The sequence below is a fragment of the Dermacentor andersoni genome, chromosome 2, assembly GCF_023375885.2.
Source record: "Dermacentor andersoni chromosome 2, qqDerAnde1_hic_scaffold, whole genome shotgun sequence".
In the NCBI taxonomy this organism is placed as follows: Eukaryota; Metazoa; Arthropoda; class Arachnida; order Ixodida; family Ixodidae; genus Dermacentor; species Dermacentor andersoni.
The window spans coordinates 108,170,134-108,190,085 of record NC_092815.1 but is presented as its reverse complement, the minus strand read 5'-3'; the positions used below and the strand labels follow the sequence as shown (position 1 = coordinate 108,190,085).

The 19,952-nt window shown below is 48.2% G+C and overlaps 1 protein-coding gene across 2 annotated transcripts in view; it reads right to left on the bottom strand.

Annotated features, from left to right (window-relative positions):
* Positions 1-13,400: 13,400 nt before the first annotated feature.
* Positions 13,401-19,952, bottom strand: part of LOC126541410 (multiple C2 and transmembrane domain-containing protein 1-like) — a 288,393-nt gene continuing 281,841 nt past the window's right edge. For both annotated transcript variants that reach the window (XM_072286493.1, XM_072286494.1), the window contains exon 21: positions 13,401-19,490. In XM_072286493.1, coding sequence (XP_072142594.1) covers positions 19,413-19,490 — 78 coding nt within the window. In that variant the 3' untranslated portion in view covers positions 13,401-19,412. The remainder of the gene's footprint in view (positions 19,491-19,952) is intronic.

Here is a 19,952-nt window from a genome sequence, read left to right as displayed (position 1 = left end):
ATATCTTGTTTACGATTACTCTGAATAAATTTCCTAATTGATTTGCTGTTACTTTTTATGGAAGTTTCCATATCCTCAAAAAAAAAAGTTTTCTTGGCTTGACGAATTTTGCTATTGAAAATACACTGAAGTCCGGAAATTTTATCTAGGTTGACAACTGATTTGACCTTACGAAAGCGGACGAATAAGCGGCGTGTTTTATTAATAATGCTGCGAATTTCACGCGTCATCCATGGCGTATCTCTTCGTGTCTTAAAGCTTTAGATGGGACGTGTCATTTTTGATGGAACGCGTTGCTCAATCAAAGTTAGGAGTTTATATTTAAGGAACAACCACGCATCGTTGACCACGTCAACCACGTCCATGGAACAACCACGTCATGAACAACCACATCATGACTGCATTTTGCGTCAAACGTGGAGTAAAAAAGGTCTAGATCGTCCCGGATTGTGTCGTAATGGCCTTGATTGTAGAATTACACTTTTCTTTGCGACTGTTTACATTTATGCCGATACGGATACTTGAAAGAAGATATAACTATTTTGTGTTCGCTTATGCCAGGCGCAAATGTAGTATCCTTTATAATGGTGGATTCATTTGCGAATAGAAGATCCAGAACGCTGGATGAGTCTGAGCACATCCTTGTTGGCTCTAACACATGCTGAGATAAGTTTAAGCTGTTAACAAAGCTTCCCAGGGCGTCGTGCAATGACGAGTGTGAAAAATGTGGGTTCTTCACGATTCCACAGTACGTCCGGAACATTAAAGTCACCTCCTAGCAGTGCAATATCATTTTGTGTCGTCATAAGTTCCTCGTACAAGTTTACTATGGGCTCAACGTTCATAGTGGGCGGTCTGTAAGATGACCTTACTGTAAGTGGTCTTCCGGTGGACAGCGAAATCTTGCACAGTGCGACTTCACAAGTTCGACATGAATTGTAGATTGGCCAACCTGGTAAGTCATTTTCAACTAGCACAGAAACACCCCCACCATGCGTGTTTCTGTCAGTTTGGTACACAGTGTATCCCATGTGTACAGTGTGCACGACGCTTATTTCTGCAGCAGCGGAAGGCAGAACGCTGCCCTGCCTCAGCCACCGAGCCGATTAAGTGTAGCGCGGACGGTGCGTCCACCTCACTTCGTCGTTTGTGCAGCCAAACGTGCTACGCCTGTTTCAAGATCCCCTTACTCACCACGCGCGAAGAGAGCATGCGCCGTCGATAGCGTGACGTCATGGAAACAGCGACGGCGATGGCGTAAGCGCACCCCGAAAGTCCGTATAATTGCTATCGCAACGAAAGGGCCAGTTATGTATATAGTCAAGTATAAAGATGCACAAGAATGACTATATACAGGTATATTAACAAGCGCATGTGCATGTAGTCCTGCCAAAAACGAACATTCCGTGCCAGGTCATAACGCCGTCGTCCTCATAGTCTCTTCAATCATGATAAGCCTGCTCTAGGGACAGTAATGCTACGAAAATTACTGTTCCGTAGCGTTACCCCCGTTGGCAGGAGCACCGTCCCGAAGCTCTAAAGGGATTTGTCGGAAGCACAGTGGTATATATTGAGTCTTGATACGTGCACAACGTCACTGGACAGAAGGAAAGACGACGACGTGAAAATGACAGGGGGCAATCTCGTAGGAAACAGGTGTCACCTGGCGCAGCACATGGCATAGTCCCGTGTACCGGGGAAGAAGCTTTTCGGAGAGGCCCATACGGCGGGAAGGGGACCACAGAAGCATAAGCACACCAGGAGAGAAAGCCGCTTCATGGGTCCCAGCCATCATTGTGGCGTATCTAGTTGCTTTGTGACGCCGTAAGCCGAGCGCTGACGGTCGTGGTCAGCCCGCGCGATGGCATCCCGTGCGTACTCATTGTTGGAGGCGGCAAATGTTCGGAGCATAGTGTCGAAAGGTAAAGTCTACTCTCTTCCTTACAATAGATATAAAGGAGGAAATCTAGGTGCATAATGACGAGAGGGATTACACGAAAAAGTTACGTAGGGAAGAGCAAGCAGCTGAACATATATAGCGAGCATGTCTGCGAGGGTGCGGTTCAAGCGTTCTGTGTGGCCGTTGGTCTGTGGATGGTAAGAAGTTGTCAGTTTGTGTTGAGTGGGACAAGAACGCAGTATGTCGGCCATGACTTGAGGGAGAGAGTAACGGCCACAGTCAGCAAGCAATTTTCTCGGAGAGCTGTGAAAGAATATGACGTCACGTAACAAGAAGTCCGCGACATCAGTTGCACGACTGGTCGGCAGAGCTCGGGTAAGTGCGTAGAGCGTAGCGTAATCAGATCCCAATTCTATCCATTTGTTTCCCAAGGTGGACGTGGGAAAAAAGGCCAAGAGGATCTAGTCCAAGGTGGAAGAATGGTTCCATGGGTACATGTATTGACAGAAGGCGACCAGCAGGTAGCAGCGGGGGTATTTTGTGACGTTGTCACAATTCGCAAGTGTCCACGTAACAACGAACGGAGTGTGCAAGGCTTGGCCAAAAGAAACGAGCCCGGACGCGCTCGTAAGTGCGAGATGCACCGACGTGCCCGACAGTGCCGCATTGTCAGGTTCAGTGAGGACACTCCATCGTAAATGTCTAGGCCCGACAATAAGGAGGTAAGGTCCATCAGGTTGAAAATTGCGGCCGTATAGGACACCCTCCTGGACCACAAATTTGCGGACGGATGCGTCATTAGGCGATGATTCTCGACGAGTAATGATTTCTCGCAAAGAAGGGTCATGGTATTGCTCGTCACCGATGTGAATCAGGTCCGACACGGCAGAAATGAAGTTTTCGGTGTCCTCATCAGCGTCTTCAGGGTTGTCTACCGGATACCTGGACAAGCAACCTGCATCCAGGTGCAGGCGGCCGGATTTGTAGACGACCGACTATAAAAAGTCTTGTAGGCGCAGGGCCCAGCGACCAAGCCGTCCGGAACGATGCTTGAGAGAGGACAGCCAGCACAGAGCGTTGTAGTCAGTAACTACAGAGAAGGGTCATCCGTATAAGGACTGAATTTTCCAAGCGGCCAAACGAGGGCCAAGCACTCGCGCCAAGCTGCGGACATGCTTTGCACATCGAGGAATAGAGAAGTTCTTGACTGCGCAGATTTCTCCCAGGTCTGGTTGTACACCATTAGCGTCTACGAGATGTCCAAGCACTATGATTTGGCGGCGGCCAAAGTGATATTTTGATGAGTTCAGCAGCAGTCCGATCCAACGAAGAACGTCGAGGACGGTTGAGAGGCGCTCTATACGAGTCTAGAAAGTTGATGAAAAAACGATGAAGTCGTACAAGTAGCATAAACATGTGGGCCATTTTAAGCCTTTGGGCAAAGAGACCATCATGCGCTCAAACATAGCCGGAGCGTTGCAAAGTCTGAACGGCATGCATAACCTTGAATCGGCAAAGGTGATCAGTTGTTACAAATGCCGTCTTTTCAGGGTCCATACTGTCCACAGCAATCTGCCATTACCCGGAGCGTAAGTCGATGAAGGAGAAATAGCGGGCACCATGCATGCAATCAAGAGCATCATGGATGCATGGCAGAGGGCACACATCCGTTTTCGTAATTTTGTTAGGGCGCCAATAATCCACACAGAATCGCCATGTCTTTCTTTTTGACCAACACGACAGGTGACGCCCAGGGACAGCAAGATGGCTCGATGATCTTCTTGGCGAGGATGTTGTCAACTTCATCTTGAATAACTTGATGCTCACCCCTGAGCAGTGGGAGGCGATACTGCACAGTGAATGCACAGAATGCCAGCTCTGGGTTTTCCGGCCGGCGGAGGACTCCGCTACGGTTCAAGGCCTGGTCTGCGTCTGACGGAAAGGGGAGCTTTACGCGACTAGCCTCTCGACCCCTGCGTTCCCCTTTCGAACCCAGCAGGGATCTTCAAATAAAGGTGTTTTCTCTCTCTCTCTCTCTCTCTTGGGCGTACGCCCGATATGGTCGCCGATGGATATGAAGCGCATCACCGGTATTCATGCGACGAGTCACGCCTGTGGCTTGTCCCAAGGGATGGCCCCTAATGTCCAAAATGTCAAGGTAGGAAAGCAGAACGTGGTGGAGTTCTTCAGTCTGCTAAGGTGTTAATTCAGAAGCTACCATCCACTACTGTGATTCACGGTATAGGACGTGCATGCGCAACACATCACGTATTGCCGTAACGTATCCCGTACTTTCCAAACACGAAACTCTACAATGCTGCCAATAATGAGACAGTTACACAGGAAACTACATTCCGCTGGGCAAGGATATTACCTGTGTACGCCTCATATCTCCAGCAATCCCTGTGTATTTGTTTGGACATCGCATGCATCAGAAAGAAGAAAAAAGAGAAGTGCTGCAAACGCCCCGTCCGATGGAGTATAGTCAAGGTGCCTGAGCCACCTTTTAATCATAACACGCTTTTCTGTTGTCGAATTTCGCAATAAAGAAAAGCTGTACCAATTTCATCGATATCATAAATGCATTTGCCCACGAACGTTGCGACCAGGTGTCACTGAGCGCGCGACATATTACTCTACATCCGCCGTCAGTGAAACAGAGACACTTCGACTAAGTTCAGGAGCCATGCCTCTCCCGACGTTGAGGTATACCGTCGTTCAATATGCAAAGACGCACAGCGAGACATTTTGCTGTGCACACTTGTTGTTCAAAAAGACAGCCTCGCGGGTCTGGCGCTCGCAAGTGCCGCGGTGACCGTAGAGGTCATCACTGTCAACGGACACTTGTGCAACTGCGCGAGATGCCATCGCTCATGCGCACGAGCATCGAAAGCCAGTAAAGTTTTAGTGTAAATGCCCTGTTTTGAGCAAAAACTGTAGATCAACCTTCATACGCTATGCGCTCTCAAAGAAATGTGCTGAAAACGACCGCAAAATGTCAGTAAAAGACGAACAAACTGAAACTTTTCAACTTAGAGAGCGAAAAGCACTACGACTACCAGCGAAAGTTCGTGCAGTCGGTTCCGCTTTTCGGCTACTAACAAATGTTCAGAGTCAAAACTCAATTCTATCAATACAAGTACTTCTTCGATCCTTTTTCAGCACTAAAGAACAAGAATACTAGCTTACATTGTCCCACAGCTAGCGCCGATCCCGGGCGTTCACTGTACGCGACGGCGCCATTTTCGTCGCGTGGACTTACTCCCTAAACGAACTCCGGACATTCAGCCCTATATACATGTGTCCTGCACCAACGCTATTTTCTGGGCTTCTAGCTATAGAGTCCGGGCTTCACCTTTATTTCCCTTCCTCCTCCCCCTTTCACTTCTATTTCGCATGGCGTAATGGCCTGACATTCGCGGATTCACTTGTCTAAGATAAAGATAACGGTGCCTTCGGAACATTCGAGGCATAATCCCCACCAATAGTGAGCCCCTTGTACTGTTTATCTATACCCGCATCACTTGCGCCTCACGCAGTTCGGAACGATTTTCGAAGTTTAGAGAAAAATCTGGTTGATTGATTCGTGGGGTTTAATGTCCTAAAGCAACAGTCGGGCTATGACACGCGGTATATAGTGCTGGACTCCGGATTAATTTTTGACACCCTTAGGTTATAAAAATGAAATCCTGGTGTTTTAGGCGCCGAAACCGCGATCTGATTGTGAGACACGCCATGGCGGAAGAGTCCGGATTAATCCTGAATACTTGGTGTCCTTTAACGTGCTCTAAACCAAATCGCATCTCTTCAAGGGCGGCTATCTCATGACGTCACTAGGAGCTAGCCCGGGAAGATCAGGCCCGCCTTTCGCTTTTGCCTCTCTTGTGGCTTATGCCTATCCTCGCTTAAAGCCCCTTTAACCTCGCTGCCTTTCCTTTCTCTCTGTCTCTGTCTCTCTCACCCCCTCTTGGCTTAAAAACTCCGTCAACAATAGAACTGACGTTTCCAGTAGTTGAGAAGTGTAATTTGACAATCAAGCTCAGCATTCATATTTAGTGTCATTTTAAGAAGTGCCCGCAATTCGGCTTTTCCGAGAGCAATCGCATGTGCAACATTTAAATTAATTTAGAGAGTTCCCGGACACTCCCAATCGGAAACATTCACTCTGCTTCTGGATAAGCAAAATGTACGCACTGCATCGGTGAGTAAAAATAAACGTCGCAGTTTATCCCGAAAAGCGAAGCATCGATTGCGACGTTACAATAGATACAACCGAAAACTTAACGTGTGTTTGCGTAAAGGCTGCGGTCACGACTACACTAGCTACTGTCGTGGCTTCACAGAATCTAAACACCGGTGCTCGAGGCGTCAAATCAGGCGTCACCCTTTTGCACTTAAAGAAGGCGGTTTAAAAAACGGGGATTGCAAATATTTTGTTACATCGAAAACAGATAAGAAAAAGAAACAATCCCGCTTGTCGGGTGTGACATAACTCACTTTATCATATTGAATTAAAATGCGAACGAGTGGCGCTACACTTTCTCGCAAGGCTTCGCTTACAAATCCAAAAATACAACCCTACACCAAACAAGGCGTGCTCATCTACCCATGCAGACCATCACCGCTGTTTCACCTCCTTTTGTCCTCCCCCGAAGTAAAAGGAAATGGCCCTAACACCGGTTTTCCTATGCCAAAATGCTTTGTCCGGTTCACTCGTAGCTTTCGTTTAGAACTAGAATGCCGTCAATCATTTTCCTATACTAAGCGCGTTGTAGAGAGCACGTTTAGGGAGCGCGTTTAGGGAGCCTTCATCGCCCACTCGCTCAAGCCACCCTCAAGTCCTGTGCTTATCACGCCTCCCTTAATATGTTTTGAATGTGACGCATCCAGCGAGAGCGCAACAAACTGCCATCTTTTGACACGAACAGAAGCCACAGTTTTCCCGAGTTCCCGACAGAGGGCCCCAGACGCGTTATAGTTTGAAGAGTGGCCTTTACGTACAGTCTCGCCCCTTCATTGGTGCGGTAAATTAGGCGCGGATAAGTAAGCACTACAAGCCAAATTTCTTATTAGGGTAACGTAACACCATAACGTCTCTGTTAAACCGCGTGTTTTGATGCACATTTGATGGGAAAACGCAAACTCGGCGCCGCACCAGCTGTGGAAACTTCTTCAGTCTGAGACGCCTTAGTGGCTGTATACTAGAGTTTCTTCGAGCATAACTCCGGTTTAACGATGTACAAACGCCCCGCAGACAAGGTTCCTTATATAGCCTCTTATAAATCACTCTCACTACAAAAGAGAGATGGAAGAACGGGGATTGGCAGGCAGGTTAACCACAGGGGAAGAACCTGTTTGCTACCCAACGCTAGGGAGAGAGGGCAGGGGGATGTAGAGTGACAGGAAAGTAGAGAGAGAGGAATTTCACTACAAAAAATGTCAAGATGGCTGGGCGAACTGGTTAAGATTCATTTTGCTTGGAGTGCGAAGAAGACGTAAACGCACTTACCTGTGGCGTTTGTTCTTCGTCCTTCTTAACAAGCCTGTCAGTTGTTAGTCGCAGCCTGTCACGTGCGCTTCTCTGTTGTACTTGCGTCTTTTTTGCTCACCAAGCAAAATGAAGAAATATAAAAATAGGCCCGAGCTATTGACTATATGCTACCATGTTTTATCGGCAAGAAACTTTAGTATATGGGCGATAGAAATAAGCCTCTTCTTCAAGTATGAGATATGGGGGCTCCATCAAAGGTCTCTGTCGATAATAACGTCTAGGAATCGATGAGATTTTGCGTATGAAATTGTTTCGTGGTCAATAGAAATGGGATACCAGGTCATGGGCTTGTGGGTAAAAGCGACTAGGGCGCACTTTTCGGTCGCAATGCTGAGGCCTTGGGGACGCAGGTACGACGATGTTTGAGTCACCGCTTTGTGGGGCCGTGCACGCACCTGGGGACGTGTAACTGCCGAGGACCATGTGCATGTGTCGTCAGCATATATGGAAAGGTTCACTGTATGTGGCAGAACGTCGGCAAGCCCAACGATTGCAAGGTTGAACAAAGTGGGGCTAAAAACCCCACCCTGCGGGACGCCACGGCAAGTGGTCAGCGGTTCGGCCATCCGCACTTTGCACATCATTGCTGTCCAATGCTACAGAGCATTCAAGGCCAAGCCCTCCGAACATGTCTGGGGCTACCTCGAAGTGTTTCAACCTTAGCAACAATTGCCACCGCGAGAGACCACCCCATAATGGCTCGTGTAGCTGTCGAGGCACTCCGGACGCATGTTCGTCATATATCCAGACTCTCTGACCACCATCTCACTCGCTTGCCTGAGAAAAGACCCAAAGCAGCGTCTTTCAAATCACTTGCGCCTAACCAGTGCTGTTTGTCATTGAGGTATTCGCCCGCCGCAAGAACGCCATCCCCTCTGTGGTGCTTGAAAGAGCCTCGTGTGTGCCTTGCTGTTCCAGGAATTGTGAAGAAGGCTAGCCTGACCACCGCGGCTCTCAAGCAGATCACATTGGAACTGTTGCATTGTTCGTACGCTAACCGAATCCATGTTTAGCGTACGGTTTGGATTCGGAAAATTCGAGGGTGCCATTGTTATACCACCTGAATCGGTTATCATGAAGTTTAAGACTTCGCACGTAACGACATCTACAGGTTCCGAACTGGCCGCTCTTCGCGCTGCTGTCGAATACATTGAAAAAGAACCGCCTAGCAAATGGGCAATACATTGCGATTCGAAAACAACCCTCCAAAGCCTGCGAGGTTTACGATGTGGTAATTACGAACAGCTGGTGTCTCAAATCAACGAAATTTGCCATTGCGCTTCTGAACAAGGACATGATATAATCTTTCAGTGGCTGCCGGGACATTGTGGCATCGTTGGTAATCACCTCGCCGATGATGCTGCCCGATGTGCCCAGGCTGGAGCACCGACACTCTTTATACCTTTATCGAGAGTTGACGCTGCAAGAGAGCTTCGCAGTCTCGCTTGTACCATGACGTTCAGTTACTGGCATACATCACAGAACTCTAGCTGTCGTTTATACAACCTTGACCCATCACTGAAACTGAAATTACCAGCAAACCTTTCACGACGTGACGCAACACTGCTGTGTCGGCTGTGGGTAGGAGTAGCATTCACCAACTCCTACAGCTATCGTATTGGGATGGCTATTGGTGCAAGTGTAAAGAGACCATCAGTCACCTTCTGTTCCACTGTTCTCGCTTAACTAACGTCAGACTCTCCAGTGTACCTTGAGTAGACTGGACGATAGGCCATTCACAGAGGCAAAGATCTTGGGAGTCTGGCTTCACAGTTCGTTAGCCCAGAAAGCAATTCGAGCGCTTCTTCACTACCTGAAGGCAACAGACTTGGGAGCCTGACTGTAAACATCCTGCACCTAACTTAGTGCATGTGAAAATACGATATAGACTCATGTTTTCTCTCCCTCTCTTTCACTCCCCCCTCCCCCTCCCCACGTGTAGGATAGCAAACTGGACTCAGTCTGGTTAACCTCCTTGCCTTTCCTTCCTCCTTCTCTCTCTCTCTCTCTCTCTCTCTCTCTCTCTTGACTTTGGTTAAGGACATTTGCCTGTGGCAACAGTGCGCGAGAATGTACCTTTTCCTACGCGTGTATGTGAAAAACACTGAGGAAACGTATCTGTGACAAACTTTGGCTCCTAAAAAGCTGCGAGAAACTTGAAGCACGATTGGTCATTTTCTAGCAGTGCGGTGTAGAGGAAAAACACATAAGAAGGCCGCGAAGTTCGTTGTATAATGACCGCAAGGAACTGCCGTCGTGAAATTCCAAAATGCCAGCAGGATGATAGTTTGTTGTCTACACACGGACACGATCCTAGGGGAACTGGCACTTAACAGCTTAGCTGTAAAAATTCCAGGAAAACCCATCTCCCGATGACTGTTGAAGTTAATGTGATAAGCGCTCAAGCAATGTGGCCACACCGCATTGGCACCGCCGAGACCCGTCATATGTGATCCGCGTACCGCAGCCAGGCTACTCTCTCGCGTTTCTCTTTGGACACGCTGCGCCATCAAGCCGTGCGCATGCGAAGCCTCCCTGCTTTTGCGCGCCCGTGCCGTGTTAGTAGTGACAATTAGTCTCTCGCTTCCCAAGTGCATTTGTTGCGCAACACTGAAGCGTCTGTCTGATGTGTTCCAGCGTGTGACAGGGGTTAGAATCCGCCTAGCATCGGGGAATGTTTAAAATATATTTGTTCTTCATTAAACAGCGACCTAAAGAATAGACAGACAGACAGACAGACAGACAGACAGACAGACAGACAGACAGACAGACAGACAGACAGACAGACAGACAGACAGACAGACAGACAGACAGACAGACAGACAGACAGACAGACAGACAGACAGACAGACAGACAGACAGACAGACAGACAGACAGACAGACAGACAGACAGACAGACAGACAGACAGACAGACAGACAGACAGACAGACAGACAGACAGACAGACAGACAGACAGACAGACAGACAGACAGACAGACAGACAGACAGACAGACAGACAGACAGACAGACAGACAGACAGACAGACAGACAGACAGACAGACAGACAGACAGACAGACAGACAGACAGACAGACAGACAGACAGACAGACAGACAGACAGACAGACAGACAGACAGACAGACAGACAGACAGACAGACAGACAGACAGACAGACAGACAGACAGACAGACAGACAGACAGACAGACAGACAGACAGACAGACAGACAGACAGACAGACAGACAGACAGACAGACAGACAGACAGACAGACAGACAGACAGACAGACAGACAGACAGACAGACAGACAGACAGACAGACAGACAGACAGACAGACAGACAGACAGACAGACAGACAGACAGACAGACAGACAGACAGACAGACAGACAGACAGACAGACAGACAGACAGACAGACAGACAGACAGACAGACAGACAGACAGACAGACAGACAGACAGACAGACAGACAGACAGACAGACAGACAGACAGACAGACAGACAGACAGACAGACAGACAGACAGACAGACAGACAGACAGACAGACAGACAGACAGACAGACAGACAGACAGACAGACAGACAGACAGACAGACAGACAGACAGACAGACAGACAGACAGACAGACAGACAGACAGACAGACAGACAGACAGACAGACAGACAGACAGACAGACAGACAGACAGACAGACAGACAGACAGACAGACAGACAGACAGACAGACAGACAGACAGACAGACAGACAGACAGACAGACAGACAGACAGACAGACAGACAGACAGACAGACAGACAGACAGACAGACAGACAGACAGACAGACAGACAGACAGACAGACAGACAGACAGACAGACAGACAGACAGACAGACAGACAGACAGACAGACAGACAGACAGACAGACAGACAGACAGACAGACAGACAGACAGACAGACAGACAGACAGACAGACAGACAGACAGACAGACAGACAGACAGACAGACAGACAGACAGACAGACAGACAGACAGACAGACAGACAGACAGACAGACAGACAGACAGACAGACAGACAGACAGACAGACAGACAGACAGACAGACAGACAGACAGACAGACAGACAGACAGACAGACAGACAGACAGACAGACAGACAGACAGACAGACAGACAGACAGACAGACAGACAGACAGACAGACAGACAGACAGACAGACAGACAGACAGACAGACAGACAGACAGACAGACAGACAGACAGACAGACAGACAGACAGACAGACAGACAGACAGACAGACAGACAGACAGACAGACAGACAGACAGACAGACAGACAGACAGACAGACAGACAGACAGACAGACAGACAGACAGACAGACAGACAGACAGACAGACAGACAGACAGACAGACAGACAGACAGACAGACAGACAGACAGATAGACAGATAGATAGATAGATAGATAGACAGACAGACAGACAGACAGACAGACAGACAGACAGACAGACAGACAGACAGACAGACAGACAGACAGACAGACAGACAGACAGACAGACAGACAGACAGACAGACAGACAGACAGACATAGATAGATAGATAGATAGATAGATAGATAGATAGATAGATAGATAGATAGATAGATAGATAGATAGATAGATAGATAGATAGATAGATAGATAGATAGATAGATAGATAGATAGATAGTGGCTGAAGTAGGCTCAGTATGTCAATCGCTACCTAAAGGGTTGAGACTAAGCCATTGACAGAGCACACAGCCTGCTCGGATAGACGCACGTTATCTCAGCATAACCATCAACCCCAAGGTTTAGCCTTTTTAGCTCAAACACGCAAGCGTGCTTCCCCGCGCATCTAAATTACAGCTACCGATATGCTAACCTTTAGCCTAGCAGCAGTGATGAAGCTTATGTTCCCGTGCCGAGGCCGACAAAAGAAGGGTTGTGTATAGGGTCTCGCCTTACAACTATGAGTCGGCGCGTATTCCGCCAAAGTGGTTGGGTCAGGTAGAACTTGCATGAAAGCACACTCATCGTTAAAGTTGACCCATTTTACGGCTACAGTTAAGAGAGATTTAGAATTGGGGACCCAAGACTATCGGTCCACAAGCCCCGTTGCGTAGGCTGCTATTGGGCTTAGAGGAGCAGCAGAGAGTTTGAGAACTGGGTCAAACACAAACAGCGTTGGGTCGAGCGCTCAGGACGCCGCAGTGGGGAAAATAAAAAGACACTTGAAAACAAAAAGAAGCTTTCCTTACAAGTGAAAACAACCAGAATGCATTTTTGAGAAAAAGGGGGGCAAACAATAAGATGTAATAAACGTAATTACTTTGTTAGCAGTACAAGCTGAGTATGCTATTTTAAGACCCAAGACGTCTTGGGCACCCACACTAGTTTCAGGTTTTTGGGTCTTGGGTCAACTCTAACACAAGAATACAAGACTGGCTTGGAGTCTGCGCATGCGCACTTGCGGCCCACAATTTTGTGGGTCCCCAAGCCGCTTGGGGCCCCAAGTCTAAAACTCTCCAATATCTCCAAACTGGATTTGCCTCCTCCATCCTTTCCATTGCACCCACGACGGGTGCCGGCATCTCCATCATCGTTAAGGCAGCTCCTAATCATCGTCTTTACTTTCGTTATAGGACGAACAGAAGAGAAGACAAAGACTAAGAAGAGAAGACTAATGCGCAACGGGAAAATGGACGCGTGCTAATCAGTGCGTCATAGCGCCGCTTTGGCGGTTGTTAATTTGTGCGGTATATCGTGGTACAGGCTCTGAGAACGGTGGTGTCTGTGAGAGCTTTTAGACGGTACTGCAGCGGACGAAGACGACGTTGCGCCCACGGCGAAGGAGTTGTTCTCGAAAAGATAGTAGTGTCCGCTTAGAGGGTCTGCTGCCGTTTAAGTAAATGAGTTGAAAGCCGCAGAAATCGCTGGAGTACACAATTTTTTTCTTCGTCGTGCCCAGCAAAAGACAACATTCGACAAAAGTTGCAATGAAAAAAAGCATTTAATTCATCTCCTGGAATGTCAACATACGTCTTCGTGAGAGAACACGGCTAGCCGCATTTTACAAGAGCGTTACGAGGATTTCACAACCGCATGCACTTGATCGTGGGTTTCTTGTTTTTTTTTCTCGCGCACAGCACGGCGAAGTGCGGAAGAACACGTGAGCGGCTCACCTGTTGCAGGAACCGTCCAGCGAATTAACAAAAATAAGCGCTATGCGGATAATCTCTTCGAGATCTACACAGTTATGGTGGCAAGTAACAGACAACGATAATGATATGTAAAACAGCAAGACACCGTATGTACAGGCACCGCGCGTCTATTAACAATCAACACACGGTTTGCATTCGAAAGTGAGCAAAGAAAGAACATAAACGCGATACTGCAGCACATATCGCCACTGCGTCCTATGACGAAGGGCGGTCCCCCTGGCGACAGTCGCGCTACAAACTTTCCTCTGTAACAACTGAGAAGACATGGCAAGCGTACCTGAACAACAGTGTAACCAAGGCACCCACACCTCCGTCACACTGCACAAAGAACAAACGTGCCCACGTAAAAGCATGCCTAGCGTTCTGGCAGGCGCCTACGGACCATGAGCTCACCTTGTCTACGGTGTCCAATAGCTCGTGCGTGAATTTCCCAGCGGCATAATTACTGAACGTGCTTCCAAGGTTACAGCGCATTAGGCTATTTGGTAGGCATTCGATGAAGCAGCGTATTGGCACACATGCTGTTCGCACAATTGCGTCGCACGCACCAATTACTATTTCGTTAAACGTATTTGCTACGTTGACGTTCTGAAACACATCCTGTGGAAAAGAAAAGGCGTGCTTTGTTGAAGTGACCTGCACTTATTTTCGTCGTCTTTGGGAGATTGGCATCGCTAAGGTTATAGCTACTACACGGGGAACCTTGGAAACGCTTTACGATGATCCGCCCGCCACGCCCAATTTCTTTGGCGGGCATGTTTCGCACAATCACGCAACATACACCCACATTCATACACACAAACAACGGCACGAAGACACAGACACATATAATAGTTACACGCATAGTTTAAAAAGGCACGGCATGTTCAATAGAATCCAGCGTCAGTGAAGTTTGCTGGAGCAATAGCGGAGGAGCGAACGATGAACAGCCTCGCTGGGTTAGGCATGAAGAAAAGCAGTGGTTCAGAGCTGTCTTAAGTACAAAACGCGCCCGGTTAGCTCTCGACGCTGCGTTGTATTCACAGATGTATACACAGTATTCACAGGCACACACACTCCAGCAACCATCAAATGTGCTTGTGTAGCATCGTCCAGGACGCGCGCTGCAAGTGGGGTGTACTTGAATTTTGTATTTTGCACTACTGCAACTTTTCAGTGCTTCGAACTACGCCTGCGTACAAAGTTCAATTCAGTGCCAAGTTAACCGCCTAGACAATGGCTTAGGGCGAGAATCTCAAACTTTCATACAACGCGCACGCGGCCGTAAACAAAGCACTTGAGGGCTCGCGGGCTTCGCTATGCTCACCTAAGACGTATGAAAGCAAGGGAAGAACTTGGAACGTACCAAGTTAGCTAGCACTCAGTATGTCGCGTGGGTCGCAAACAGGTTTCAAGGGTCTCGTCTGTGACACCATTCGCTTGACGCATTGAGTTATGTACCAAGGTATTTGCACTTTAAGGAAAAGAACGCGGCTGGCAACAGCCGATCATTCACAGCAAGTGCTCATTTCACTTGTCCGCTTGAAGACGAGCTCGAAAATTACGAGGGAGGAGGCAGTATTTTTAGTAACGTGAGCAAATACCAATCAGCGACGCCATGCTACAGCTGAAAACACGCAATCTTGTCATTTTCAATTCGATCCCGTTGCCGCAAGGCACACGAACGCAGCTGAGTAACAGGCCAGCCTTATTATGCCTTATGCAACAATTGTAGAAGTGGCAATGCGAATTGGCGTTCCACTTAGCAGCCCCGGGATTATAGAGGACGGCCAACACTGCCAAATCAGACCTAGAATCGCTCTTCCTCCAACATGCAGCGTGCGTCCTGGAAACAGCTACGCCACCAAAAGGTACAGTATATCAAAGATGAGATTTAATGCCTCTGAGATACATTGGCAACAGACGATTCTTGGTGAAAACGCTCCGTGGACACTTCGAATCTTTCGACTAGATTCTATGCAGACATCACGCTCGCGCTCACAATCTCCCTCCCCCGCCCCCACCGATATTGGATAAGGAGAGCTAAGATAAAGGGGCGTCTGCTGCAGAGATACCATAATCTTCCTGCAGATACTGCAGATGTGGACTAGACGACTGTCGACATGCGTCGCTTTCCAACGAGAGAAAGCTGTAGCGATGCAGTTCTAGTCGCAATGCGAAGAAGAAGGCAGCCGCCAGCTACTTTTAAACGAGCGTTACATAAGAGTAGGGTGGCTGCAAATTCAGCGAGAGAAGCGCACAGAAGATAAAGCAACGACAAGGCCACGCCCACCTTTGCATAAGTCACAAAAGCGTATTCACTCCTGTGGAGAGAGTCACCCGAGCCTATTAATGTGTTAGCATTTCATTTTGGTTAAAAACGTTCCAATACAGGGCTAACGGCGCAGTATTACAGTAAGCTTCCAGAAAAACGAAAAAGAAAAAAAAGCTGGTTTGGCAACATGGAGGCATAGGAATACACACCAACAGTGTCAAAACACTTACGGGTCGTCATTTTGCGAGTGATTGCAACTATATGTGAAGAGTGTGACGATTCTCGCGAATCGATGGCAATGCTAAGACCTGCAGAGTAAGAAGCAATTTTTCCTTCCTCCTAGTATATCGTAAGACAGCAGGGAGTACTGCGAGTAAAAGCGGCTAGACTACCTTGAAACAGCAAGGGAAGTGCGCGAACTGACCTCGACAATGCCAGGAAAGCTTCGAGCGTTTGTAGAGCTACAGCATTTACCAATACCACGGCGTTTTAATAAGGGTAGGGCCGTGATAATGCTTGATACTTTCGAATAGAGAATCGAATATTTGTCAAATCGGATTCGGTTTTCTAATCACTAGTCACTACTCGTAAATGCGAAAATTTTTTTTACAGAGTGTTCTGATATTTTAAGCCACCGACAGGCACCCATCAAACAAAATTAGGGCAGAAGTGCTACAACTTTCGTCCAGGCGACTGTTGTAGACGTAAAACACAAGAAGTTACGTAGTGGAGCACGCTATACATCGCAGAAGAAGCCAAAACTTTACGGTTAAACCGCGACCATTCGAACTCACCAAAGAGTCCCGAGTATGCGAGTGAACTGCTTATTCGTTCCTAATGGTTTACTTGAAATTTTAATAAACAACACTTCATAACTTTCAATGTAATGAGAGAAGCTTGCTAAAGTTTCGGATATATACTAGGATGCGAACATCATTTTATATTATTGGTGAGAACGGTTGTTCGTGTTCGATTGGGACCCTTCGCACACTTCTACATATAGTGTTGAACCAAGCGTGTTTCATGGCCCATTCTGCTCGCATCTGACGCGCTTACCCACAGCAAAGAGACATAGAAAAACGTTTGTGAAAAAACACAAAAGCGATCCCTGTGGCGCTTCCGATGAAATGCCTAAAGAGATGCGCATATTTTAAGTTTCGGTTATCGCTTCCTTCAGTGCCACGAGCCGTGTCTATGATCTCTTTCTTTCAGTTTGCGGAGGATTGCGAGACTCTCCCACCAGCAATATTTATTTTCTTCAATTTCACCCAAACAATGCTCCTGTACTCACAGGCACGCATAAACGGAAACTATGTTGCGTCAGCAAAGGTGGGCGTGGCCCCATCTGCAATTGTTGGCAGCTCTCCGTACGCACAACTTCTAAACTTGTTTCTGAGAGTCGTCGAGTAACGGGTTCTGAGACCTTGTTGCGCAGTAAAGCAAAAAGTAATAAAGCAAAAAGTAATCGAGCATCGAGCGAGCGTTAGCATCGTTTGCTTGAATATGGACAAACTACTAGAGTTACCCACACCGCAAATTAATGCAGCCAAAACGAAACGGTAGCATCACAAAACATATGAAAGAATCAAAATCCTCACACCTTCCGTTGCAGACCGCTTTCGACATAGCTCGAGCAGTAAGAGAAACATAATTGCGAATATGAAAGAATAAAAAAGGGAAGCAGTACAACGTTCCAAACCCACTCGTGGTGGAGAGATCACGTGCAAAAGTGCACAGTAACATCTTTGGCACCGTGCAGAATGTGGAGTACGTACTCATGTGTACAAGCGCCTGAGAGAAGGTCAGTTTTCTTTATGGCTTACGTTACTGCGCACGTCAGAGCGCGTGTTTTGGACAAAAACCAACGTGCATACACACGTTTTCGGAGAAAGCATTTTTGGACAAACTACAGAACAGCAAGGAACGTGGATATCATTTCACACAAATTTCAGGCAAGAACGTGTGGCCTCCTACTCCGGCCGACCAAAAATATGCATGCGATGAAGCTATAAATCATCGGAATTGGTGCAGAGCGAGAGAACGTAAAGACAAAACGGGCATTGCATTTAGCTTTAAAATCTTGGTTATGTACAGGTATGTCTGAATACAGGACGAATCTAACAATGTATTCAGAGCTTTATTGGCAGCCCACAGCACGTTCCTTTTACCTGCGGTGAGCACGTACGCGCCGCATCTAAGATTCAGCGGGCGACGTCGTAAAGGATCAGTCAGCTATTTCCCTCCACTATACCTCTTGGCCATGTACACGGAGGCGGCAAAGGCGTGCCGAAAGATTGCATCGAGTTTGAAGCTACTAAACGTCTACGCAGCACCGTCAGAACTCGTTTAGATGAGAAGCATATATTCCTGGCACGGGACATTTATCACTCAAATCGCGACGAGCTCGCCTTCGGAGCGGTCAGAGGAACTCCGACCACGATTCGGCGGGCAAAAGAATGACCTGTCTAGAGAACGCGGGTTTGTTCAATAATGTCTTGAGAGTACAGCTGAGAACCTTCCCGCGGTCCGCCGAGCTTGGTAACTGCATGGAACAACAATGTGTTTATCACCAAACACAGTACGTTCGAGTTGCGGCAACAATAACAAGCACACACGATCAACGACCAAGCTCCTCACATAGCAAAGGTACCAACAGGCAGCGTCCTCACACTGGCACTTCCAAAAAACTCGATTAACAATCAAGCGACTCTGGTGTTCGAAAACATGCTCTTTCGATGTGGCAAGTAATTTGGCTGTTGTAACGGACGCACCAATCTTGTTAGTCGATGTGGTTTGCGAGACTCTCGGAAGAGGCGCGAATCGGCTGGCAGAATTGCATTTTGCGAGACGTTCGCGAGAAACTTGAATGTATTGGCAGTTGTAAAAAAGTGGGGCATCGTAAGCTGTGCCCCATGATTCACAGATACCGACGCCGCGTAGTAGGTTCAGTGCGTTCAGACTACACTGCATGGGTACATTGGCGGCAACAGCACGCAGGCTGTACGCTTCGAGCTGGCCGCAACTCGACTATATGACCTGCTCGCGAGCCACGTAAGAGATGCCGTGGATAACGTATCTCCGGGAGACACCGCCGCTTGGTGACGTTTACGTCCCTTGTCTAAACGTCCTTCTCGCTTCGTTTATTATTACTACGCCTAAACAATGTCATTTTTTTCGATCCACTTAACCACCTTTCTCAGCGCGCTGATCCTTCGACGAACGGAACCACCTGCGTGACGTTCGCTGTTCTCGCACAAGAGGGACACACGCACACACCCTAGAGAGACGAATTCGATGACGTAGACGACACGGGAAGGGAAACCGGAGTGCATCACACTGTGCCGCGGTGTGGGACTCGCCGCAGCGAGCGAGGCCCGCGCTGGCGAGTCCTGGGTGGCGTCGGCACCGGCGTCACCTGGAAGGCAGGCCGAACGGCCAGCGCGGCAGCTGCAGGCGCCGGCGCAGGGCTTCGTTGTCCTTGATGCGAAACACGTTGAGCGAGCAGCCCTGGCGTCGGGCGGCCCACGATCAGCTGATCTTCTTCTTCTTCTTGCGCTCGGCCTCCAGGGCCGCACTCGGCGCCGGCCGCAACTCGCGGTACATCACCTGCGCGTGCGTGCGTGCGTTTATATATCGTGCGGCCTGATTAAAGCGAAGATTTTAAAAAAAGAAGAATTAACGAGCATGCTCTCGGTTCTGGTGTTCGCCCGTTTGTTGCTAGCGCCTTCGACAAAGGGGGGACAGGTGCTCTACAAGGACAAGAAGTCATGGCTACAGTCGCGACGTGTCCTGCACGGCCCCAACCTACTAATGTCTAGAAGTGTGGAAGATTGGGCTCGTTGGGCTATTATATTGCAAGGGGTGGAAACAACAGGATGACGTTAGAAAGGGAGGAGCGCTAACTTCCAACCAACGCTTATTGTGAAAATGCGTCGATTCGGCTGCGGTTATTTGGATGCGGTAACCTGTATAAAGCTGCTTTTCAAGATAGGCTTTATTCGGAAGTTAGCGTTCCTCCATGTCTTATGTCGTCCTGTTGTTCCTGATTGGCCCTATACGCCCTGGCAG